This window comes from Carassius carassius, chromosome 7 (genome assembly GCF_963082965.1).
Source record: "Carassius carassius chromosome 7, fCarCar2.1, whole genome shotgun sequence".
Lineage (NCBI taxonomy): Eukaryota > Metazoa > Chordata > Actinopteri > Cypriniformes > Cyprinidae > Carassius > Carassius carassius.
In genome coordinates this window covers 15003609-15030516 of record NC_081761.1, presented here as the reverse complement: position 1 = coordinate 15030516, position 26908 = coordinate 15003609, and the positions used below count along the sequence as shown (strand labels likewise).

The 26908-nt window shown below is 39.5% G+C and overlaps 1 protein-coding gene across 2 annotated transcripts in view; it reads left to right on the top strand.

Moving 5' to 3' along the window:
• Nucleotides 1–15486: 15486 nt before the first annotated feature.
• The window catches only part of lcorl (ligand dependent nuclear receptor corepressor-like), a 38766-nt gene continuing 27344 nt past the window's right edge, over nucleotides 15487–26908 (top strand). Inside the window, exons 1-4 of one of the 2 annotated variants that reach the window (XM_059553997.1) lie at nucleotides 15487–15687; nucleotides 17979–18044; nucleotides 18145–18224; nucleotides 23156–23285. In XM_059553997.1, coding sequence (XP_059409980.1) covers nucleotides 15591–15687; nucleotides 17979–18044; nucleotides 18145–18224; nucleotides 23156–23285 — 373 coding nt within the window. In that variant the 5' untranslated portion in view covers nucleotides 15487–15590. The remainder of the gene's footprint in view (nucleotides 15688–17978; nucleotides 18045–18144; nucleotides 18225–23155; nucleotides 23286–26908) is intronic. The other variant, XM_059553996.1, reaches the window with a different exon arrangement.

Here is a 26908-nt window from a genome sequence, read left to right as displayed (position 1 = left end):
ATCCAGCCAGAGCTCAGAAGCGTAGACAGTCAGCGGAGCAAGCAGTCAGGAGGGAAACTGTTGAGAGCCATTTATGCATGTTTGAATTTGTTGTTCTGTAGCATATGCAGCAAAAATATAAATTGGTTGTCTATTCTTAAACCAATCAGCGAGCTCGAATAGTGGAAGCAAAGTTACAGTTTAATATTTATTTTTTTGTTATTTAATTATATATACAATGATGTTATTATGTTACGACTTAGACATTTTTACATATATTAATAATATTATTATTTCTTTTAATAGTAATTTGCGGCCCACCTGCAATACGGCCCACAGGTTGAAAACCACTGATCTAGATTTAATCTGCAAGAGTGTGTCTGCCTCCCGAACAATGTTAGGTAGGTTATTCCAGAGTTTAGGCGCCAAATAGCAAAAGGATCTGCCGCCCGCAGTTGATTTTAATATTCTAGGTATTATCAAATTGCCTGAGTTTTGTTTCAAGTTTTGAGAACGTAGCGGACATAGAGGATTATAATGTAAAAGGAGCTCATTCAAATACTGAGGTGCTAAACCATTCAGGGCTTTATAAGTAATAAGCAATATTTTAAAATCTATACGATGTTTGATAAGGGAGCCAGTGCAGTGTTGACAGGACCGGGCTAATATGGTCATACTTCCTGGTTCTAGTAAGAACTCTTGCTGCTGCATTTTGGACTAGCTGTAGTTTGTTTACTAAGCGTCCAATAAAGCATTACAATAATCTAACCTTGAGGTCATAAATGCATGGATTAACATTTCTGCATTTGACATTGAGAGCATAGGCCGTAATTTAGATATATTTTTGAGATGGAAAAATGCAGTTTTACAAATGCTAGAAACGTGGCATTCTAAGGAAAGATTGCGATCAAATAGCACACCTAGGTTCCTAACTGATGACGAAGAATTGACAGAGCAACCATCAAGTCTTAGTGTTCTAGGATATTACAAGCAGAGTTTTTAGGTCCTATAATTAACACCTCTGTTTTTTCAGAATTTAGCAGTAAGAAATTACTCGTCATAGGTTATAGGACATCACTATGGTGTGATCTTGGTCCTTTCTTCCAATTTTTTCACCAGTTTGGTGACTATAGTGGGTTTCTTAGCCATAACTTTGTTACCAAGGATTTTCCAAAGATTTTCAGTTGGGCTTAGATCAGGACTTAACTGATTCATTATTTCAAATGTTTTCAGCTTCAAGGAACTTTACCCATTTTGTTGTGTGACAGGGGGCATTGTCCTGCATGAAAATGGTTGGCTGATGGGTCGATGAATGCAGGGTAAGAACCACATGTTGCCACAGGAGGTTCTAATAAACATTTGCATTAACCTTGCCATGTATCTGTATAAGAGGCCCAACTCCTGCAGCAGAAAACATCCCCCAAACTAGGGATGCACAATCATGATTTTTCATGGCCGATTCCGGTACCGATTTTTTTTTACAAGCAAACTGGCCGATTCCGATACCGATTTTTTTTTATTATCTTTAAGCAACAAACCAGAAAGAAGGAAAGTGTGCATAAACAAGATGTTTATTTGGTATTTAATAGGCCAAACTGGCTTTTGGCTATTGAAAACAATAACCATAACCATCTGAAATTAACAGCACAGTAAGTAGACTACATTCAATACAAACATAGATGGTACAGACATCAGCATTTAGCTTTTGTTTTTGAATTGTGTTGAAACTACAGAGAACTGGCCTTAAATTAAAAGAGTAACTGTAACCATGTGAAAATAAAGGCAATAACTGCATAGTTCTACAATCCAAACAACAAAATCAACACACATTCAATAAGATGTTTCTTAATCAGCGTTCAGTATTTGTTTTAGTTTTTAAATTTGCTTTTAAATTTAAAAAAAGGTCTTTACCAGTTAGACTAAATAAAAGTATGCTATATAAAAACCTTATTCCAAAATGTTAATATCAAATAATGTTGGTGCGAATAAAACAAAGATGCAAAAATTATTTCATTCATCAGATAAAAAAAAAAAAAGAATTATGGTAATGATTCACATCTATATTTTTTTACTTGAGCCAATGAAAAATAAATGTATTGTCTCAAGTAAAAAAATATAGATGTGAATCATTACCCTAAAAAAATTTAATTGGATGAATGAAACACTTTTTTGAGTGTGCTACAGCAGGTGATTTTTATGTAAGTCTATGTAATTTCAAGGTAAAATAAAAATAATCATCCTATACAGAACTGACGTTTACTTCTGGCTTTTCAAAAGTGTATGCAAGTTCTACTTTACAAAAAAAAAAAAATTCAGTTTTGTCACAGTTTAGTCCATTTTGTTTCTCATCCAACACGTGAGAAGTTGAGCTGAACATCTCTTCATGGTCTACTCGTGTTCAGGGCGCGGACCGGTACAGCTTTAGTGCGCGCAGAAAAGGGGCTCTTATTTGTGCGCTGTAATAAGTTGAACCTTAATAATCATCCTGAAGAAGGAGGCGGGAACCGGCGGACAATCAAATAACATTTTAATAATACAAAATAAACACAAAACAGCGCACCAGCCCCTCACGGACGACTGGTGCGCTCAAATAAAAACCAAAACACAACTAAAAGCCCAGGCCTGGTCCTCTCTCGTCCTTCACTGTCGTCGCTCCAGTTTTATATCCTTCCATCTCCTATGTGGGACTCGAGACCGGCGGTGGGTCGCAGGTATCACTGATTTGCCCAATCATTGCCGGCCTCACCCACGTCCCTCGGCCCCGCTCCACTCGCCACATACCCCCATCGCCCCTCGCAGGCCGGGGGGTACCCACGAGACTGCGCTCTACTCCCCCCCCCCCCTCCGGGGGGGACCGCTCACGGGAACCTGCGGGAACCTGGGGGTAGGACAGACGAGGCGAGAGAAAAGGAGATGGAAGGAGGAGCGACAGAGACGAGAGAGGGGATAGAGAAAAAAAAAAAATTCTGGTTCCCAGACGCACTGCTGCTCGGCCCTCCACCGGCTGGGCGATCTCCTCCGCGGTGCCTGGCGGTGGCACTGGACGGCCCTCGGCGGACGGCACGACACCCCTCCGCCGCCCGGTGGACAGCGACGGCTCCTCCGGTTTTGGGCAGCCGGCAGGAGTCCCCCGTTCCCTGCTCCTCCGGATACCTTCACGGAGGCAGCAGGCTCTGGCCCCCTGGCGAACGGCGCCGACTCCTCCGCTCCCTCACGGACGGCAGCCGTCCCTCCACATCGCGGGAGGTCGGCAGCAAGCTCGCCCGTCCCTGGCAACTCGCTCCAGTCCACCGCCTCGAGCGTCCATGGCGGCATCCTCCTCGCCAGCTCCGTGGCACCGCGGATTCACCACAGCGGCGAGGGATCTTCAGCAGCGCGTCCCTCCTTCTCCCGGGTTTCAGCACCACTGTAATAAGTTGAACCTTAATAATCATCCGGAAGAAGGAGGCGGGAACCGGCGGACAATCAAATAACATTTTAATAATACATAATAAACACAAAACAGCGCACCAGCCCCTCACGGACGACTGGTGCGCTCAAATAAAAGCCAAAACACAACTAAAAGCCCAGGCCTGGTCCTCTCTCGTCCTTCACTGTCGTCGCTCCAGTTTTATATCCTTCCATCTCCTACGTGGGACTCGAGACCGGCGGTGGGTCGCAGGTGTCACTGATTTGCCCAATCATTGCCGGCCTCACTCCTTGTTCCCACGTCCCTCGGCCCCGCCCCACTCGCCACATGCGCCAATACACCAACGGCTGATCGCTTCCTGTTATCTGTGCCTCAGACATGAAGATCTGCATTCCCAGTGCTGAACGGCTGCCCTTGTCCTGCACACAGATTTCGAAATACTTCCACACAAATGACATAGCGAACCATTACAATGTAGTCGGTTCAGGCGAGCGCACTTCTGGAAAAATCATTCGAAAAAAGACCAAAAACCGGCCGATTGTCGATCGCGTATTTTAATTTAAAACCTGCAGGTTCCGATTTATGGCCGGTCAACCGGTGCATCCCTACCCCAAACCATGACACTTCCTCCTTCAACTTTCACTGACTTCTTTACACATTTTGCGTTCAGTCTTTCCCCAGTTTGATGACAAACATAATTTTTCTTTTGTTAGTTAGTGACACGGTAAAGATGCAATATTCTAGAAATCACAGATTTGCTACAACCAGCTTCTCTTGCTATGGCTGCTATTGGCCTCCATCTGGACAGACTGTTGTCAAATGGTTTCAGTCACACTAGAACCCACCATCTTGTAAAGTCAGTGAAAACTGCACTTTAACTCCTTTTAGGGTAACTTCAAATAGGACCAAGCAGTGAAATTTAGGAAATTTTTGTCACGGTTGGTAAACCGTGATCTCTGGGTTTTGCACTTTGTGGGTGAAGTCTGTGTGTTACGCGTCAGCACTGATTAGTTTGTGGGCGTCTCCGTTAATTGTCATCAGCAATTGTGTGTTTCTGCGTTGGATGTCCGTCTCTCCCCGGAAACCCGTCCACTCTACGCAACCCACCACCAAGCAACACCACTTACCTTCGGCTCGCTTCCCCGCAGTTCCTGGGTCCCCCTCTCCTGCTGCCAACTCACCTCCGCCTTCCAGATTCGTCACTCATCACCACCATCTTGGACTGTGCATTCCTCCCAGCGTTGTTTGTGTCTCAAGTACTGTCTGTATCATTGTCTTCATTAAATCTCATTAATCTTGCACTTGCTTCCTGCCACTCCTTCACCCAGTCGTTACAGAACGCTCTCACCAAACATGGAAGCAGCAAGCACCACTCCACTGTCTGAATTCATCCACCACAGCCTCGGACGATAAGATGCATCCCTGCGCATTTTTCTCACATAGTTTATCTCCTGCTGAACGCAATTTATGACATTGGTAACAGAGAATTGTTGGCCGTCAAATTAGCTTTAGAGGAGTGGCGTCACTGGTTGGAAGGGTCAGGGGTAGCTTTCATTGTTTGGACCGATCACAAGAATTTAGAGTACATTAGAACTGCCAAAAGACTCAATTCCAGGCAGGCTCGGTGGGCACTTTTTCGGTCGTTTTGATTTTACTCTGTCGTACCGCCCTGGTTCCAAAAATGTCAAACCCAATTCTTTGTCACGTCTTTTTGATCCCTCCGCCTGCCCGGTGACTCCCGAGTGTATTTTACCTGAGAAAATAGTCGTCTCGTATGGGAGGTCGAATCGTAGCACTCGTATGGGAGGTCGAATCGTAGGTCAAGACGGCCTTAGAAGGGGTAACGCCTCCGCCGGGTTGCCCACCGAATCGTTTATTTGTGCCGGAAGAGTTACGGTCCGAAGTTATTCAGTGGAGTCACTGCTCTAACGTTGCTTGTCATCCAGAGATAAGCCGAACCAAGGGGTTAGTTAAACAATGATTCTGATGGTCACTTATGGCTCGTGATGTCCACGATTTTGTTTTGGCTTGCTCAGTTTGCGCTAGTGCTAAGTCGTCTAACCGGCCTCCTGATGGGCTTCTTCAACTGCTGTCTGTCCCTTCGAGACCCTGGTCACATATCGCACTAGGATTTTGTTACTGCCCTCTAATGGCATGACGGTCGTTTTGACCGTAGTGGACCAGTTCTCGAAGGCGGCACATTTCATTCCATTGCCCTAATTACCTACAGCCAAGGAGACAGCGGTCACTTTCCTAGATCACGTCTTTCGGTTACATGGCCTCCCGGTAGACGTGGTTTCTGACAGGGGATCCCAATTCATATCCAAATTTTGGAAGGAATTTTGTAAATTGCTAGGAGCGACAGTTTGTCTGTCTTCGGGTTATCATCCCCAGAGTAACGGGCAGTCTGAGCGAGCCAACCAAGATTTAGAGAGAATGTTGCGATTGTTTTGTCTCCAAGAATCCTTCTTCCTGGAGCCAACAACTCTCTATGGTGGAGTACGCTCACAATTCGTTACCAGTGTCAGCCACGGCCTCTCTCCGTTTCAGTGCAGCGTAGGTTACCAGCCACCAGCTTTTCCTAGTCTGGAATCTGAAGTCGCGGTCCCCTCCGCTCACGCATTTGTGAAGAGGTGCCAGCGCACCTGGACCAGAGTCCGCGAGACTCTGCTCCGGATGAGGGAGCGCACTAAGGCCAAGGCCGATCGCCACCGGTCAAAGCCTCCCGTTTACGTCGTGGGTCAAAAAGTGTGGCTTTCTACTAACAATATTCCTTTCCGTTCCATTTCTAACAAATTAGCTCCCAAATTCATTGGCCCATTTACTGTCACCAAGATCATTAGTCTGGTGACAGTCCGCCTCAAACTACCTCCAGCGTACAGGAGAATACATCCCGCCTTCCATGTGTCCAAAATTAAACCGGTCCGGAGGAGAGGAGTTGGGTACCTGCTAGGGACATACTGGATCACTCCCCTATTGATGATTACAATCAGCAGGTAGGCCCTTCTGGGAACTCCAGGAGGCGTTCTTAGAGGGGGGGGGGGGGTACTGTCACGGTTGGTAAACCGTGATCTCTGGGTTTTAAACTTTGTGGGTGAAGTCTGTGGATGAAGTCTGTGTGTTACGCTTCAGCACTGATTAGTTTGTGGGCGTCTCCGTTAATTGTCATCAGCAACAGCTGTCACTCGTTACTCATCCCTATATATTGGCTTGTCTAGTGTCTTGTGTTCGTGAGAGTGTTGTTTCATGTTTATGACCTATGCTTTGCTTTCTTGTGTGGTTCTGCGTTGGACCCCGTCCACTCTACGAAACCCACCACCAAGCAACACCACTTACCTTCGGCTCGCTTCCCCGCAGTTCCTGTGTCACCCTCTCCTGCTGCCAACTCACCTCCGCCTTCCGGATTCGTCACTCATCACCACCATCTTGGACTGTGCATTCCTCCCAGCGTTGTTTGTGTCTCAAGTACTGTCTGTATCATTGTCTTCATTAAATCTCATTAATCTCGCACTTGCTTCCTGCCACTCCTTCACCCAGTCGTTACAATTGTAAGTTGTTCTAATTGTAAATTTTAATCTCCACTATACGTCCTACTAGGTATAAACCTGAAAAAAGGTAATTAAAACATGTAAATAACATCTCTGCTGCTTTTGTTTTGTCTGGCCAAATTAAATGTTTTAAATAACATTACTGCCGTTTATCTATAACATTTGCTCATTAAGATAATTTCACATGGATCAGAGGACTTGCTCTGTCATTTATAATTTATTTTATAACAAAAAGTTATTGCTACATGCTGCAGTTTTACTATATTTGCCCCAGTTATAACCCCCCCCCCCCCACCACCCCCCCCCCCCCAAAACAACACTAAAGAGCAGACTGAATATTATGGGGTTAGAATTGTTGCATTATTCCAAATAAATAGATTATGATCCACAAATAAATGTAACGAGATTCACAAAAATATATCAAATTCACAAATGAATATAAAGAGTTTCACAAAAAAAATTAAAACTCACAAATAAATAAAATGAGATTTGCAAATAAAAAAAAATATATTTACAAATGTGTTTAATGTCACAAACACAACTCTACCTGGTATTTATTTGTGAACCGCTGTCTGTGCATTTGTAAATCACTGCACGCATTTGTGGATCGGTTCCTGTGCATTTGTGGATTTGAAACACTTCTAGCGTCGACGTGCAGATAAATCCACAAATAAGTGGACTCCACCCACCGTTTACTCAAGCCAATCAAATAACGGCCACATTGAGCTGACCAATCGTAGCACGTTATCGCTTCAACCAATCACGTTTTGGCTTACAGCCAGGGGAACTGCGGGAATTGACACCGAACTTGAGACCAACAACAGACAGTCAGGGCATTTCTCAATACCAAGTTCGCAGAGTCTGGACTTCCGTCCTTCCGAGTTTGGACATGCCAAGTTGGACTCAGAAGAACGAACTCTCGAGGACGGGAGGACGCGAGTCCAGTCATTCTACAAATGGAACGGCAGCGTACTTGATAGCTTCACTCAGCATGCATGTTTTACTTGAATTAACTTCTTTTTTATTTTCAATATATTAAATATATTAGTATTAAAAAACTAATATTTACCTACTCTGATTATTTTCACTTTATATTTATAATGAAATTGAATATAATATTAAACGACTGTCTCTTTTTTATTTTAAAAACTATTAAACATTAATATGTGGTTCAGGTAACATTAATACTGTGATTATATTTACGTCGTTCAAAATAAATAAAATATGTGGAAACAACTGCCTCTTTTCATTAAGAACAATCTAGCAATAAACCCACTCAGCTACAATTTAAATAATACGGTTGAAAAGTGTAAATCAATTGTAAATAAGTGTAAATCAAAATGGAACAGCTTAGGATTGCCATTGCAATTGCTATTTATCAAGATGCTGAAGAGGAGGCTGCCGAACGGAGGAGACGAATCCTTCAAAGAAAAGCCAGGATGCAGCGGAGGATGGCGAAGAGACGTGCCATATTAGCATGTCTCTCTAGCATTGTACGTTTTTCTAATTATTCTTTCTTCATAAACTGCCCATATACTTATGTGGACTTAGTTAGGTATATCCAAATGAAAAGTCATAATAAAAATTTATTATAATGTATCATATAGGCACCCTATCAACAGACTACAAAGTACGATCTCACAAAAAGTTATGTAAACTATTGCAGGGATGTAATGAGACAACATTAGATTTTTCAGTATACCAAATAAACTGACAAGTACAATAGGTTTGACAGTTGATAACATTTAAATTAACTAGCTTACACTTCACACACCTTTTATTTGTCTTTGTGGTGCTCAAATAAGTTTATAGTTTATCATCTTTATATAGCTAGGTGCACATCATATTACTGCATTAACACAAACAGGACAATTTAATATCTATAATAATCATATAGGCTACAACTTTTAGACTCTGGGATGAATGTTGTGCTAGAGCTTATCAATAAATGAATGAAACCGAAATAGAGTATAAAGAAATACTTCACGAAAAGAGCAAATGTTAGAGGGAGATTTAATTATGGCAGATTTTAGTAAATTTTAGACAAAATCCTTAAAACAACTGAGTATATAGCTTATATTAAATCCAAAAATATAATAAATACAATGCAACGACAGTACATATAGTAACAACTTTTTAAAAGCAATACATATAACAAATACATAATACAACAAAAGTAAAAACATTCTTAATATATTATCTATATATTTTAACAGGAACAAAGTCCCACTCGCAGGTATTCACAGATCAATGACCAGGTACCAATCCTGGTCAAGTTTTTTTCTGGAGAGGATTTAAAGCCAGCTTTCAGGCTCTCCAGGAACAGCATCAACATGCTGGTACAGATGCTGCCCCGTCAAAAAGCCCATGGATGGAGCCGTGAAATTGAAGTACTTGTTACGGTTTATTGGCTTGCCTGTTGAGCATCCGACAGGGTCACATCAGATGACTTCAGCATGCCACTTTCAACAGTTTGTAGGACTGTTCACAATGTTGTGGAGGAGATGATGACCATCCTCCACAAAATTATTCATTTTCCAAAAGCAGAGGAAATGGATGAGGTGGGGGGCCTTGCTGGCCATGAGGCATTCCGCTGTGCTGCTGGTGCCACATCAGGATTGTTCCTCCTGCAATGCCACAAAAAAGATGCTACATAAATAGAAAGATCTTCCCTTCCATCATTCTACAGGGCACCTGTGATGCTAAAGGCATATTTATAGATGTGTATATTGGCAATCCAGGCTCTGTACAGGATGCCCTTGTGCTGCGCAGATCACCAATGTACCAGCAGGCTTTGTATTCACCAGCTGGATACTATCTTTTGGGAGATGGGGGATACCCTTGCTTGCAGCATCCTATTGCAATCATGACCCCATACCGCCAGCCTGTCGCAAGTAAGAACACTTTTTTATGTCAGACAGACAGACACACACACACGATAAACCAAATTTTTACTGTTATGAATTTGCAATACACTACACATTTTCTACACGATTTTTGATTAACAGGCCAAGTTGAAGCCCGATACAACAGGCATTATGCACAAGCACGGAACATCATCGAGCGCACTTTTGGGATGTTAAAAACTCACTGGCGTGCAATTTTCTTGCGGGCCCTAGAGATCAGGCCACTGTTCGCCCCAAAGGTGATTGGTGCCTGTTGTATCCTCCACAACATCTGTGTGATGGGAGGTGATCTCTTGGAGGAGGAGGAGGAAAGCCAAGGACAAGAAGACAGCGAGGATGGTGAGAATGCAGCAGTGGGTGAGAGGGACCTATCAGGGAACCATCTCCGAGGACGTCTGGCTGCTCAGCTTTCTTCTCCCGTGGAACTGCCTGGGTGTCTAACTGAACAGTACTACATCTAGACAGTAAACCTTTCCAGATGTTGTCATGTTCATTAAAAGAGCAACATAAACAGTTGAAATAGCTATGACATTAATTAGAAAGATAGGTATGAATAAATGTGCAAGTAGATGGGTATAGATACATTTATACGTTTTCTTAATGTTGGTATGTTCTTCTTGAGATTTAACTGCATGATTGTAAATAATTGTATACCACTATAGACATTGGATATTACATTATTTTATATTATTTGTGTTTTTGTTGTAAATATAAAGAATACACTGTTGCTATAACAATGATTTGCCAGGGTTGAAATTGAAACATTCATTTTTATTTTTTTTTATTCAAATAATCTATATAAAATCATTTATCATTAAATACAACATTAATTTAGAATTTATTAAGTTTTTCTAAAAGAGAAATATGTCTCTGCTCTGGCTGTTGCTGCCCTCTCTCTCTCCTCTTCTCTCGCCAATGCTTCTCTCTCCCTCTCCTCTTCCCTCTCTGCCTGTTCTTTTAGAAACTAAAGAAGAGCCTGGCTGTCCCGTCGCCTCTTTCTTGACTGCTGGCTACTCCTGGCTTCCACAGAAGGGGCTGAACCTGGTGTGCTGACTGAGCCACCTGTAGTGGCAGTGGGTTTGATGCAACAACTCGAGTGCTGCCCCTGGAGTGCAGCATCCATTGCAGTGTACCACTGCCAGGTGGCAGCAGTCACACTACCGGCCTCTACCCCTTTTCCTGTGGGTGGGTCCCTAAGCTCCTGAAATAAAGCAAAATGCTGTCATGTTCTCACCTCACGTTGTTCCACACTTTTAGACATTTTTTATTTTTGCTCTACACAGAGAAAGATATTCTTAAGAATTTTTGTAACCTAACAGTTTGAGGCACCAAAAAATTACACATGTCAGTGGTGCCCCAGAACTCTTAGGTTACAAATATTCTTCCTTTGTGTAAAGCAAAAAAAAAAAAAAAAAAAAGATTAAATAAATAGTGTATACAGGTGTGAAACAACTTAAAATTGTAGGTGAATGGCAGAATGTTCATTTTGGGGTGAACTATTCTTTTTACAGTCTCAGAGTAAACAATGTAAACGGAGTAAACTACATTTTACAAAATAAAATGTAAGGGCCAATGCATCTATGTTAGGTTTCAAATATGACCGGAAAGTCTTTACACACATCTTGGTAAGCCTCTTTCAGTAACAGAAAGTAGAGAAACAGGCAGATTACCTTGTATTTATCTTTTAGGTTATTCAATTTTTTCTTTGCCTGTTTGGCAGTTATGGCCAAACCAGAAGTGGAACAAAATGCCTATAGGCAAAACAAACCCATAAAGATTTACATGATTCCACTTCAATAACGTATTCATTCTTATGGATGAAGACTGTCCAAATCTAGCTCCAAACCTTCAGACATGCAGGGAATTATACAAGCACTCAAAATGAATACTCACTCCCATCAACTTTTGGAGGAATTGCGCCTCCCGGTGAAAAGCCTTTCGTTGGCCGCCCGCCACTCTATCAAGGCCCGAGTTTCCTCAGCAGTCCCTTGATAAAAAATAATGCTTAATTTAAGTTGATGAAAAATAATACAATTATAAAAGAATTTGTAAAAAAAATGTAAATAAAGACAAGCAAACTATTTGGTTAAAATGACAAGAGCACTCTAAAATAAGGTTTGCATTTGATATAAGTATCGTTAGGCAAACGTTAGTTAGGAAACTTTTCCCTCAGGCAAAACAATTGCCCATTAGATATACCCAAAGCAAAATATATCAAATGTTTATCCACTACAGAATCAACACAGGCAGCCCCATATTTTACAAAATGTTACAGGGCCTAGCTACTTTTTAGGAGGACTTGCCGAGGGTTAGGCTACTTTTCAACTCGTAACGAAATCGTCTGAGCAAATTTTCAAATAGTTCCTTAAAATTCGACGGTAGCTTTGAAGTTTAAACAACATTCTGGCATCAAAGCTCTTAGAACTACGTTACATTTTGTGATAAAACAACAATAGTATTTCGAAATGTATAACTTACAGTTGTGAGTTTTCTCCTCCGCCATTGATGCTAACCTGGTTCGAGCTGAATTCTGGGTTATGGCCCGTATCAAGTCCGCACAAGTCACCTCTCCATGCATCCTCGGTAAAAGGAGCGGAGCAAGAACACATCCGGGGATTTGAACTGGACTTGGCTAGATGTGAACTTTGAAAAGGGAAACAGTACTTGGGCAGCGACTGATGACATTTCACAAGTCCACAAGTAACGTTACAGACAAGTACGCACAACATGGCCGATCAGGCAAGACGCCCCCCCGGATTTAAGCCAAAACGTGATTGGTTGAAGCGATAACGTGCTACGATTGGTCAGCTCAATGTGGCCGTTATTTGATTGGCTTGAGTAAACGGTGGGTGGAGTCCACTTATTTGTGGATTTATCTGCACGTCGACGCTAGAAGTGTTTCAAATCCACAAATGCACAGGAACCGATCCACAAATGCGTGCAGTGATTTACAAATGCACAGACAGCGGTTCACAAATAAATACCAGGTAGAGTTGTGTTTGTGACATTAAACACATTTGTAAATATATTTTTTTTTATTTGCAAATCTCATTTTATTTATTTGTGAGTTTTATATTTTTTTGTGAAACTCTGTACATTTATTTGTGAATTTGATATATTTTTGTGAATCTTGTTACATTTATTTGTGGATCATAATCTATTTATTTGGAATAAAGCAACAATTCTAACCCCATAGAATATAGGGGAAGAGCGAAGGAATTGAAATCTGGATGACCAAACAGACCAACCTGGTTCCCTTGAGCCAGTAACGCATGCATGTTGTGAGCATGTGCACAAACTCTGACAGAGTCTCTTTGTTCAAAAATTTGAATTTGGACATATAATGCCATTTAATAGTCTCTCTCTCTCTCTCTCTCTCTCTCTCATGCAATTGTTTGTCCTTTTTTTCTGCCCTTTCCCTTTTGACTCTCCTACCTCTAACCTCAAATGTACAGTAGCCATGCATCTTGGAATTGATATGCTTTTCATATGATCAGACTGGATAATATGAGCTATACCACATTTTATCCCTTACTATTTATTTTTTTGTAAAGCATCAAATCAATTTCCATTGTAATGTATAAATGCTGTACGTTTTGGTTACTGATTTTGGTACATGCATTTGTATTATCTTATGCCCCACTTGCGTTTCAAGTGGTGGGGTTGGAGTAGACCTTTATTCCTAACTTTTTCTAGAAATCCAAATTTATACAAAGTTGCCACTGTCTAATATAATTTTGATTTGTCATGAGATTGAGTTGGGCTTTATGTCTTGGTTGTTGCAATGCCATTTTTGGACTATTTTACCAATAAGGTTTACATAGATACAATCCCTGTCAATGGAACAATGCTGTCCTTACCACCATTAGCCATGTAGCTGTGGAGGAGGGGCATTGTTGCCATCAACCTAAAAGAGCTCTTTTCATCAAGGACTCATTAGAATTAGATAAAATGTAGCTAGAGGGAGTCAGCAGTGTATGTACAGTAACATGACCATGATGAATCAGATGACTTTATATGCCTGACTCCTTCAAAGTATGCACATTTAAAGGCAGACCTCCTCAGAGAGCCTTTAAAATCAGGTGTGGATTTGCACAATGAGTGGGGAGTTGTCTAAAAAGTTGTTAGCAAATTATGTGTGTGCATCTGTTTCTTTTTTAATTTCTGCACTATTTGATTTACTGTTAGTTAAAAGGGCCTTGTGCAAATTAAAACATGCCTGAATACATTCAAGAAGTCATTCTTACAAAGCTGTAACATGGCAAAGCTCGAAATTATTAGAGAACTAGAGCATGTTTTAATGTCTTTCCAATACTGAACAATAAAAAATGGTCAAAAGAAAACAAATACTACACCTACTTTTCTCCATACAAAATAATTTAGTTACTTGGTTTAATTATTTGTTTTGAGTTTACTAAAACAATACAGAACATATTAGTTACTATGTTGGTGAATATTTCCAATAGCAAACAGGGCACATGATAGAGAGAGATATTATCCATAAGATAGCTATTTTCTTTCTTTCTTTCTTTTTTTCTTTTTATTTTGTTTGTCTATTCAGTGATATTGGTAGAGATTTGAGGTTCAAACTGAAAGTCATGCAGTAAAATTGTCATGTGGGATTGAATGTATACATTGTGAAAGCTGTATCAGAAAGACTGATATCCAAATTAGTTCAAATAGACCTCAAGTGACACTCTGATATCAGATGGATTTTACACACTTGGACAATTTGTAAAATTAAAACATGTTGACCGATACTTTTGATATATGACCTGTATATTGATCCAAAATGGAGAAGGGGAATATACAATCAATTGCATGTGAATCTGAATTAGAAGCAGCATATTGAATTGTAAAACAGACATGTTCTCTCCCCTCTGTGTGTGTGTGTGTGTGTGTGTGTTTGACATAGATGCTCAGCTGGGCTTTTAACTCCATCTGTTCTCTCTGAGTGCCTTCGTATTTCTGAACAGTTGGACTTCATATACATTCCATGTGTATGTGTGTGTGTGTGTTCGTGCATGTGTTTCACTTTAGTGAAATGGGGGAGGGGCACACATTACGTTTAATGTTAACGTTTTGAAATCTAAAGACAAAAGGACACATCAGTAGATTTATAATTCATGATTCACCAAAGTTAAATGCATAGAGCACAATTGAATTATGAAAATAATGTGCCCACAATTTTATCATTAAAATTTTACTCGACACAATGCAATATCTGCTTGATTCTCCTGATCGGTAAAGCTGCTTTTCTGTGCCACTTCTACAGTATTATTAAACTAACAGCCGTTTTAGCACAGAAATACTATTATAATCAGCTTCTAGTTGATGATTAAACAGTAGGCCACAAACTGTTGCATAAGAGCTGATAGTTTATGCACACATTGTAAAGGTCTTGTAATATTATGTGATTGATAGGAAGAATATTATTTAATGGTAATACTAGTACGAGAGTTATAGTTGACAGCTGCAGACATGTCAACTTAACCTTAAAACCTAAATATTAAATTAAACACTGGCATTAAGATACACTGCATTCAGTTCATCAAACAGCTACTGTAATTTTCCGTAACTCAAACAGCACACAGCAATTTTGCAAAATAAATGCGCATACTGCGGGTTGTTTACATCTCTAAGCTCCGCCCCTGACCTGTTCTGACACGTGTCAATCAACCGGAGCCGTGATATGGATGACGCGCGGTGACGTCACGCTTAGAGCCGGGGCGAAGGTGGACGGACAGAATGGCGACCCAGTGCCGGAGCTCTAGATGCACGGCCGAAAGAAAAGGATTCCGGCGGGAACTCGACTCATGGCGACACAAACTCATTCACTGTGTCGGTAAGAATAAATCAACGGTGCCGAAAAGCCGTGTTTGCGTAACGTTAGTTGCAAAAGCGTACATATCGCACAATCCATCCACTCAGTGTCGCGCTCGGTTTCTTTCTCTCCCGGTTCTTGCGGAGCTCCCTCCCCCAGCCGCTGCTAGCTCTCGGAAGTTGCTAAGCGAGCGTGTGTCAAGTAAAAAACAAAACAAAAGCCGTGGTCCGCGCGAGCCCGAGGTAACGTTAGCCTTTGTAGCTAACAGAAAAAAACGGACACGGCCAAGCGAGCTCTGCCATTTTCTTTGTTCTTACTTTTTGATTTCTCAATAACCGAGTTAGCTTTGCACTTATTGACCCTTTATGCACAGAATACCGATGTACAAACGATCGCTTGATTGTATTATAATAATAATTCATCACTAGGGTCAGTCATTATTCAGTCACTTGCACCCTTGACATGGATTGTTGTTGAGATGTCCAAAAGTAGAAGAGTTTTAAGAAGTCATTAGAGAGTGTTTCTTTACTAAATTACTGAAGGTTTTTTTTGACGTTTTGAAAACGGTTAACGTTAATTGAATAGATACACAGCTTACGCTTTTAAAATGTGGCAAAACTGTACTGTTGTTGTTGACACTTGTTTGGCAGAGTTCACGGTGTTCAGCGTAAATCCACAGATTCAGATGACTAATGACGTTTAACGTTACAAACGAATCACTAACGTTAAATGAGCTCCGGTTTATTGTGAAACTGTTGACACGCATTTTATACACTGCTGTAAACGGTACTATATATTGAATTTATGCAAATTAAAATGAGTTGTTAGAATTGTTTTTACTACAACAGAATACAATTGATGTAAAAAGAATCTAAGTTTAATAGGTTGTGATTTGTTGTTTGGTTTTAAGGGTTGAATACAGTCGAGAATGTCAAGACCTCTGAGGTTTATAAGGGTAACTTAAATAATGGCATATTTAAAACTAGATTTTTAAAGATGTGATGGTCCATTAAACATGTATTAAATGTTTTTTTATCTTAAAATGACATTTGTGGCTTTATTGCTTTGAGAAAAAAAATTCTTGGGTGAGCTTTTGTGTGTGTTTTTTATTTTTAAGGAACTAATGTGAATGAATTTACACTTTTATCATAGCATCATGACCACCTGATTTTTTGTTGTTATTTTTTTTTATACATAGGGCTATACTTGTCTTGCAACTAATGATTTTGTGTGCAGTGACTATGTGCTTTTGTTGTTAGAACATTTCATAGAATTAAATATTACATTTAAAATACATTTTTTACTAGCCAATATTGTAAACAAGAAACCGTTTACATTTGTAAACATTTTAACAAAGCCATCAACTACTAGGGCTGTGCAAAAAATCGAATGCAATTTTCATGCGCATCTTGTCAGTAAAGGCACTCCTGTGATTAGAAGTATATCTCCAGCACGTGCATTCAGATCAGGGTTGCCAGGTTTTCAAAACAAAACCTGCCCAATTACTTCTCAAAACTAGCCCAATTGCTTTTCGTTCCGGGTGATAAAATAAATTTTTTTTTGCGGGGTTCCCTTGGTAAAATTTGCATTTTAGGGGCTAAACATCCAGTTATTTGTATTGGGGTCGCTTCAACCCGCAGACATGAAAAACAACCGCGGACTTGGCAACACTGGTTGGCCTTTACTACACAGAGCCGTAGTTCACAGAAAATCGATTTCAAAATCGAAAGGCGATCCTTTGTCGATTTTGAAAGCAAGTTTGTGTAGCTTGTCGGTGGACTATGGCTCTGTGTAGTAAATGCCGCTCCACCTGAACCAGTGTTGCCAAGTCCACGGTTGTTTTTCCATGTCTGTGGGTTGAAGCGACCCCAATACCAATAATGTGATGTTTAGCCCCTAAATTTTACCAAGGCAACCCTGCCAAAAAACGTGTATTTAAACCCCGGGACGCAATTTTTATCAGGGAACCTTCTGGAAACGCAATTGGGCTAGTTTTGAGAAGCAAGTGGGCAGGATTTGTTTTGAAAACCTGGCAACCCTGATCTGAACGCACGTGCTGGAGATGTACTTCTAATCACAGGAGCGCCTTTACTGACAAGATGCGCATGAAAATCGCATTAGATTTTTTGCACAGCCCTATCAACTACCACTTTCTTGGCAGGGATGAGTTGTGACGGATCTGTGTAGGTTTACGATATGAATGTGTTTATGATGATGTATTTGTTTTATAGGGTACTTTTTACTCTTGGATTTATTTTTTTATTTTTTTGCAAATGATAATTCTTTTTTTTTTTTTTTTTTTTTTTTTGCAGGGTTTGAAAGTATACTGGAGGGAATATATGGACCAAGGCTGCTGCAAGATCTCAATATATTTGATGGTGAGTTTTATGTTGTGTGTGTGGTAATATTCACCTATGCTTGGTCTTAGAAAATTCAGCTTATTTGACACTGATGATTATTCATATGTTTCTCCCTCAGAGTGTGAACCAGAGGCTGTGGATGATTGGTCAATGAATGCAAACTGCTCTTTTTGCAACCTGCAGCAAGAGATATTAAATGTAAGTCGACCCAAATCTTTCAGTGAAGCATGGTTCTGTGATCAGTAGTAAATCTCCATCCCAAGGACAGAGGGCGCTCTTGGGTGGAAAGCCTAAATTAATTTAACACTTGACTGACCTTATGAAGTGAGTTTGGAGTAAAAACATGTTATTAAATGTGTGTTTTTGTTTTTTTTACGTTGTTTCAAAAGGAACAGCATTTACTACACAGAGCTTTAATTTACAGAGAAGCTACATAAACAGCTATCATTATCCTTCTGATTTCTTCGATTTCATAATCGCATGATTATATCTTCCGCAGTTTTTTTTTGTCAGTGAACTACTGCTCTATGTAGTAAATGCTGCTCCATCTGTAAGCAGGTGATGGAGATTTACTACGGATTACAGAACCGGCTTTAAAGGGTTAGTTAGCCCAATTTGCTAAATTATGTAATTAATAACTTACCCTCATGTTGTTCCAAACCCATGAGACCTCAGTTTATTTTTGGAACACAGTTTAACCCTTATGAGTTGTTGGGGACGTTTTCGTCCACTAGGGGGTAAAGTTGAGTCTTATTTTGGCCACAACTTTCTCTGTGTTTGAGCTAATGGAATGATTTTTGCTGACAAAATCTTATTTTGACCCATATTTTGGGAAAATGCTTGAAATTTTTCAAAAACTCAACAGTACACTGTGGGCAAATTCACTACCCTTTCGGTATGTTTGTGGATGAAAACATCCACTAAATTAAACTGCTTTAAAAAAATTTGCATAAATCTATTAATCAACCTCAGTTCTGATCGAAACTACCAAATGTTTAAAAAAATTCCAAGATTTTAACTCTTTAATTACCAAGTTCATAAATGATGTCACTGATTTGGGGGAAAAAACACACAAAATTACACATTTTCAACATAAAAAGTGATTGTGGACTGGATATTTTTTTTACCTTTTATCACAGTCTTGGGCATGTCAAAGATTAGTAACAAGATTGGCTTTGATGCATTGTTAGTTTTTGTGCAGCATTAGATTTAAACTTTTTCTCCCTAATTTGTTGTTGGTGGCTGTTTTTGCCCCATTGACTTCCATTATAACGAAATTTTATGATTGCAAAGCCATGACACCATATAATCATGCATTCTTGATTGTTTGTGGTTTTCCCTTTTGGGATGAGGTAAAAAAAAATATTTTTACAGTTGATCACTAGGTGGGACCATTAACCCTTTAGATAGGCGTGTGCAAAAAAAGGCTTAGTTTCTGGCTTGTATATGAAGTTATATGGAGTATAACAGCAAATTATAGTGTTTGTGTGTGTGTGAGATTCTTGATTGTTGGTGGTTTTCCCTGTTGGGAAGAGGTAACATTTGTTATTTTTTACAGTTGATCACTAGGTGGGACCATTAACCCTTTAGATAGGCCTGTGCAAAAAAAGGCTTAGTTTCTGGCTTGTATATGGAGTTATATGGAGTATAATAGCAAATTATAGTGTGTGTGTGAGAGAGAGAGAGAGAGAGAGAGAGAGAGAAAGAGAGGGTGTGAGAGAGACCTTTGTGCACTTACCTTGATGTACAGTATCTGTAAAAATCCAAATATGCACCTCATGCTCTCAGAACTACATGGAGTAAACAATAAAAAAAGAAGTGTGTTTATGCACCTGCTGCCTTTTGATGGTGAAAAGTACAGGTGGCCTATATGTGAAATGCTTGTCTTTTCTTGATGGTAAAGCCAGTTTAAAAACCTTAAAATCCTGTAAAAAAATCTACTTTGCATCAAATTTATGAACATAATGTATTATGAATCAAAATGCAATACCAACTTCAAATAAGCTGCAGCTTGCTTGAGGGGTCAAGCTACATAATCATTTCTAAAACTTTGGTACAAGTCAAGCCTTTTCTCGTATTGCTTGCTGCTCTTCTCACCATTAAATGACCAGCACGATGGCATGCAAGTGTTTAAATCCACATACTTTGCTTTTGTTTAGTCTATTTGCTTGTTAAGTCTGACGTCACGTTGCAGCGCTTCCGTGTCCAAACGCTCAATCAGTTACAACAAAAGATGCTAATATAAACTCACAATGTGATAGAATACTAGCGAAAAAGTTATAATATTAACCTTTAACTCCATACCGAAGTCCCAGATAGCCAGATAATGAAAAAATAAATATAAAAAAATATATATAAAAATTATGTGTTTGGGACGCTGTGAGCACGGAGACTGTAGTGTATATCGTAAGTTTGAAAGCGTTTAACTTAAATTACCAATATGAATAAACAGTGCTCATAAACGGCTGCTGAGGTCATATTCTCAAGTGAAGCGAGTTGAGGCCTGGACCCGGAAACCGCGCTTCTTACGTCATCATTTAACAACCGAATACTTTCACCACCATTAAAAGGCAGCAGGTGCATAAATACACTTTTGTTTACTCCATGTAGTTCTGAGAGCTGAGGTGTACATTGTGATTTTCTGAAATACATCAAGGTAAGTGCGCAAAGGTCTCTTTCACACACACTCTCTCTCTCTTTCTCACACACACACACAATATAATATGCTGTTATACTCCATACAGCTTCATATACAAGTCAGAAAATAAGCTTTTTTTGCACAGGCCTATCTAAAGGGTTAATGGTCCCACCTAGTGATCAACTGTAAAAATAACAAATGTTACCTCTTCCCAACAGGGAAAACCACTAACAATCAAGAATCTCACACACACACAAACACTATAATTTGCTGTTATACTCCATATAACTCCATATACAAGCCAGAAACTAAGCCTTTTTTTGCACAGGCCTATCTAAAGGGTTAATGGTCCCACCTAGTGATCAACTGTAAAAATAACAAATTTTACCTCTTCCTAAAAGGGAAAACCACAAACAATCAAGAATGCATGATTATATGGTGTCATGGCTTTGCAATCAAAAAATGTCGTTATAATGGAAGTCAATAGGGCAAAAACAGCCACCAACAACAAATTAGGGAGAATTTTTTTTTAATCTAATGCTGCACAAAAACTAAAAATGCATCAAAGCCAATGTTGCTGATAATCTTTGACATGTCCAAGACTGTTATAAAAGTAAAAAAAAAAAAATCCAGCCACAATTACTTTTATATTGAAAATAAGTCATTTTGTGTGTTCCCCCCCCCCCCAAATCAGTGACATCATTTATGAACTTGGCAATTAAAGAGTTAAAATCTTGGATTTTTAAAAAAAACATTTGGTAGTTTTGATCAGGACTGAAGTTGATTAACAGATTTATGCAAAAAAATGAATCTGATACATTTTTACAGCAGTTTAATTTAGTGGATGTTTTCATCCCGAACATACCGAAAGGGTAGTGAATTAGAACAATCCACAAGGGTTAAGATATTTTAGATTTAGTCCGAGAGCTCTGTTTCTCCATTGAAGCTGTTTGTACGGTATACTGTCCATGTCCAGAAAGGTAATAAAAACATCTTCAAAGTAGTCCATGTGACATCAGAGGGTCAGTTAGAATTTTTTGAAGCATCGAAAATACATTTTGGTCCAAAAATAGCATAAACTACGACTTTATTCAGCATTGTCTTCTCTTCCGTAACTGTTGTGAGACAGTTCAAAACAAAGCAGTTTGTCATATCCGGTTCGCACACGAATCATTTGATGTAACCGGATCTTTTTGAACCAGTTCACCAAATCGAACTGAATCGTTTGAAATGTTTCGCGTCTCTAATACACATTAATCCACAAATGACTTAAGCTGTTAACTTTTTTTAATGTGGCTGACACTCCCTCAGAGTTAAAACAAACCAATATCCCGGAGTAATTCATTTACTCAAGCAGTACACTGACTGAACTGCTGTGAAGAGAGAACTGAAGATGAACGCCGAGCCGAGCCAGATAATGACTCGTTCACGAGTCAAGAACCGTTTCTGTCAGACGTGTCCGATTCGAGAACTGAGGAGCTGATGATACTGCGCATGTGTGATTCAGCGTGAAGCAAACTGACACACAGAGCGTCTGAACCAAACTGATTCTTTTGGTGATTGATTCTGAACTGATTCTGTGCTAACGTTACGAGCCCAGGTAAACCGAAGGCTTGCAATAATCACCAATAACGCCATTACGTCGAGCGCAAAAGAACCGATGAACCGTTTTCTTCAACCGGTTTATTGAATCGAACTGTCAGAAAGAACTACTGGTGATCCGAAAACCGATGCAACCAGTTCTTGACTCGTGAACGAGTCATTATCTGGCTCGGCTCGGTGTTCATCTTCAGTTCTCTCTTCACAGCAGTTCAGTCAGTGTACTGCTTGAGTAAATGAATTACTCCGGGATATTGGTTTGTTTTTACTCAAAGGGAGTGTCAGCCACATTAAAAAAGTTAACAGCTTAAGTCATTTGTGGATTAATGCGTATTAGAGACGTGAACCGTTTAAAATGATTCAGTTCGATTTGGTGAACTGGTTCAAAAAGATCCGGTTACATCGAATGATTCGTTCGCGAACCGGATATGACAAACTGCTTTGTTTTGAACTCTCTCACAACAGACACGGAAGAGAAGACAATGCTGAATAAAGTCGTATTTTTTGCTATTTTTGGACCAAAATGTATTTTTGATGCTTCAAAAAATTCTAACTGACTCTCTGATGTCACACTACTACTGACTACTTTGAAGATGTTTTTCTTACCTTTCTGGACATGGACAGTATACCATAAACACAGTTTCAATGGAGGGACTGAGAGCTCTCTGGCTAAATCTAAAATATCTTAAACTGTGTTCAGAAGATAAATGGAGGTCTTACTGGTTTGGAACAACATGAGGGTGAGTTATTAATGACATAATTTTTATTTTTGGGTGAACTATCCCTTTAATGATACAATGCACATGACAATCGTATTCGATTATTCATGCAGTCCTAGTATGGGCTGTATCTGACAGGGGTCAGTAACTGACTATTGCTTTTTGTGACATAGGACCAACCTGCTGTGGCCGTGCCTGGCTCGCCACCACCTGCTGAAACCCCCCAACCTCAGGGCCTGTCCACCTCTGATAAACTCCAGTGCCAAGCAGACCAATTCCTCAGTGCTATATTTCTTAAGAAGGGTGAGATACATTTTTACTTCCATTATCCATAGGGTGTGAAGTCATTGTGACAACTATTACGTATTTTATGATTGGTCCAACTGCTGGGTCATGATCCAAAAATTAGTAGCAGGTCTGTTCTGGTAGGTTTGCAGACCTACTTGGGATGCCTCCATTGTAGATAAGGCAGTATTTATCCTAGCAGCATAATTATCATAGCAACAGATTTTTACTTCAGTATTTCTGTCAGCTTTCTGTAGCGCAACTGCTGAACTTGGCGCCTAGCATCCAGACACATATACAGTACTCGGAAATTGAATAAAGGAAAATGTAAAATACAACACTATGAATGAAATATACATCGTTGCTGTTTTTTCCCAGTCGAGCAGTGAGTGATTTTCTCTTTCTTATGTTGTTTTATTAGCATTATTGGCACAGACAGCAGCAAGTATATTAGGTTGCAGTTACTTTAGGATTGACTGCATAAATCTAATCAGAGTTGGGGATACACGTTACTGTATTCTAATTACTTTTCCTGGTAATGCAAAAATGTAATGCGTTACATATCAAATTTATGTAATTTGATTGCAGTTAATAATGTCAATAAAATTGTTACTTAAGTAGCAAATGCAGTGTTAAAAAATATCAGTGTGCCTTTTAAAGGTCCCATGACATGGATTATTTCCTTTTCTTTAAATGCTTTTTAATGTTACCTTAGGTGTACTTATATTGTCAGTATGATTATTACATTTACAATTTAGAAATAAAAAGCATTTCTATTTCTATCTTTGTTGTGCAGCATAACAGCGTCATTCATTGTAACGGCAGTTAAGGCAAGAGTGCAGATATACTCGCGATGTGTGATTGACAGCTCCGAAAAAAAAAGGGAGCGTTCTTTGATCGCTCTCTGTAGTTAAATCACAATTTAAATAACAGATTTGTTTCATGCTACTAAGAGAAACAACGTGAAGTTGATTGTTTAGTCACTGGCTTGATTCACTGATGCATAAACAGTATTAAATGACTTTGAAAGAAAGTCTGTGTGAACTTGAAGAATTAGCTACACATCAGAAATCACTGATCACAGATCAGGCATTAATGAACACTGTTACTCACGGTTTGTGGTGGTGCTGTCGAATCCATATCATAAAAGTTTGTTTGTAACGCCTGTGCTGACATTGCGACTGAATTATATGTAAATATTTGGGCGGGCAAAGAAGCGAAAGGGGAGATAAAATTTCTCCTTATAACGTCACCAGGAGGAGATTCCAGATCAGCCCGTTTGAGCTTCCATTTTCTCAAAGGCAGAGAAAGATAGCAAAATCTCGATTTACACCGATTAGAATTTCTAGAAACTTGGGGACCATATACAGGCTAGGGGAACTCATTTTAATGTTAAAAAACCTCAGAAAGTGAAATTTTCATGTCATAGGACCTTTAATAAATCACTGGAGATTGCGAGCTAAAATGCAGGTGAGTCCTACAACATTTAGCTGCAATGAATCAATCATATTTCAAAATGTTGCACACGATTTCACATATTTTTGTCTGGCATTATAGTTTGGGAAATGTTCAACAAGTGAATGTGTATAGTAGGGTTGGGCCGATAGACGATTTATACCTGCGGTTCTCAATTCCAGTCCCCGCGCCCCCTGCTCTGCACATTTTGTATGTTTTTCTAATGCTTCAGATGTTTGTTCTATTTGAACACAAGTTCCCTGTGAAGTGGACATCACAGGATATTCCGCCATCAATTCCAGTTCAAAGTGAATGTATATGTTGCATTCAAAGTGCACTGAAGTGTGCAAGACATGAATATGATGTCACACTTGTCCATGTGTGAAGATGTTGGAGAGCTGGGGGGCGTGAGGACTGGAATTGAGAACCGCTGGTGTAGAGTAGGAATTGTTGTCTGTCATTTCTCAGATCACAAATGCAGACATCATTTTATGTTAACACAGCGCGATGCAACGCGTAAAAACACATAAGTCATTATAATCCATAATTGTGTCCCCACTGGATGCATTTAATGGCTCTTTTGTAATGAGTTTTATTGTTTTTGTCTTGTCTTACCAGTGTTCTGACCGGGATCACAGTATAATAATGGGCATAACATTTCCGTCACACGCTTTGCATTCAGCCAATCACAAGGCACTGGATAGCTGGCCAATCAGAGCACACCTCACTTTTCAGATCGATGAGCTTTGTAAAAAACGACACGTTTCAGAAAGATTTTTTTTTTTAACCTTAAGCTGCATAAATACATTTAATTAGACCAAATACCCCAAATAATGTTCTTTTTAGCAACATCATACGATCCCTTTAACCAGGGTTTCCGTGGGGTCTTAAAAAGTCTTAAATTTAGTTATCAAATTTAAGGCCTTAAAAAGTCTTAAATTGTACAAGAAAGTCTTAATTATGATATCAAGAGGTATTAAATTTGGGGACTGACAGACCAGAATTGCCATCTGGCTTAATGTGACGATTAAATTTCAAAAGGCAATGATTTCATTAAATAAACTGAAGCGCTGCACGTTCAAAGTCCGGTGCTGCACTGCTTTGTGTTCTGCCATTACCTGGGAAACAGTAGTGCTGGCCGATATAGCTAAAATATCACTTTTGATATCATTCTGTATCAATAATTATTCACATTTTTTAAAACGAAAATATATATTTTTTTAATTTAAATTATAGATTAATTATTTTCAAAGAAATTATAATTTAAGTGTCAAAACTGAGGCATACATTAAAATAAATAATAATATAAAACACTGCCTTTTAGTCAAAGTTCTGAACATAAGCCTTTACTGTCTTGGAATGCTTTGTAGCATTTAGGAGGCAAAAACACATGGACAGGAACTTGGAACAAAAGTCCATGCATGGTTTCACAAAGAGTGCTTTAAGCCAATATATTCATGAGAATATAATTGTCTCTCTCTCGATGTGTGTGCAAGTCTTTAAAGGAGCATGTGATTGCAATGTAGAAAGGTAAGCATGTCAACATGCTCAGAACTAAGGCTTGCCCTGCGCTTTGAAGCAATGTTTGAAGCAACAGACGCTCTGCTGGCGTGGATGTGGCCGGAATACACATCATGGTCTTTGCCAGTGTTGGATAGCGCGCTTGATTCATTTTCCACCAAGACAGTGGATTCTCCTTCTTGGACAGGGGATGTTCTCCGAAATACATAAGGATCTGTGGAATAAAATGTGTTTTGTTTTGGTTATTTATCTTTGCAAAAAGTTTCTGTTTTAAAAATGTTATATTATGTGAATTGCCTTATTGTGGAAATTGTTAAATAAGAGCAAAAAAAAAAAAAAGATCTTGCCTACCTCCTTCTGCACAGCTTGGTTTAACTGCTGCTCCTCATCTTCCTCATCACTGGAGTTGGAGTCTGATCCCAGTATGTCGAGGAACAATGTGACCTTCTTGACATGCGCTTCTGGAGAGTTGTGTGCTGTGCTGGATGCTCCATTTACTCTTAAAGTGGGCTGCCTCACTTGCTTTTTGTTAGCAACAGCTAGTGCCATGGTTTGTACTGTGCTTTGGACCTTGAATATTTGGTCAGCAGTCAATAATTTAGTTTTCGAAACCTGGGATCTGGAGCAGTAGCAAGTAGGGTAATGTTTGGAGATTCAGGTGTAAA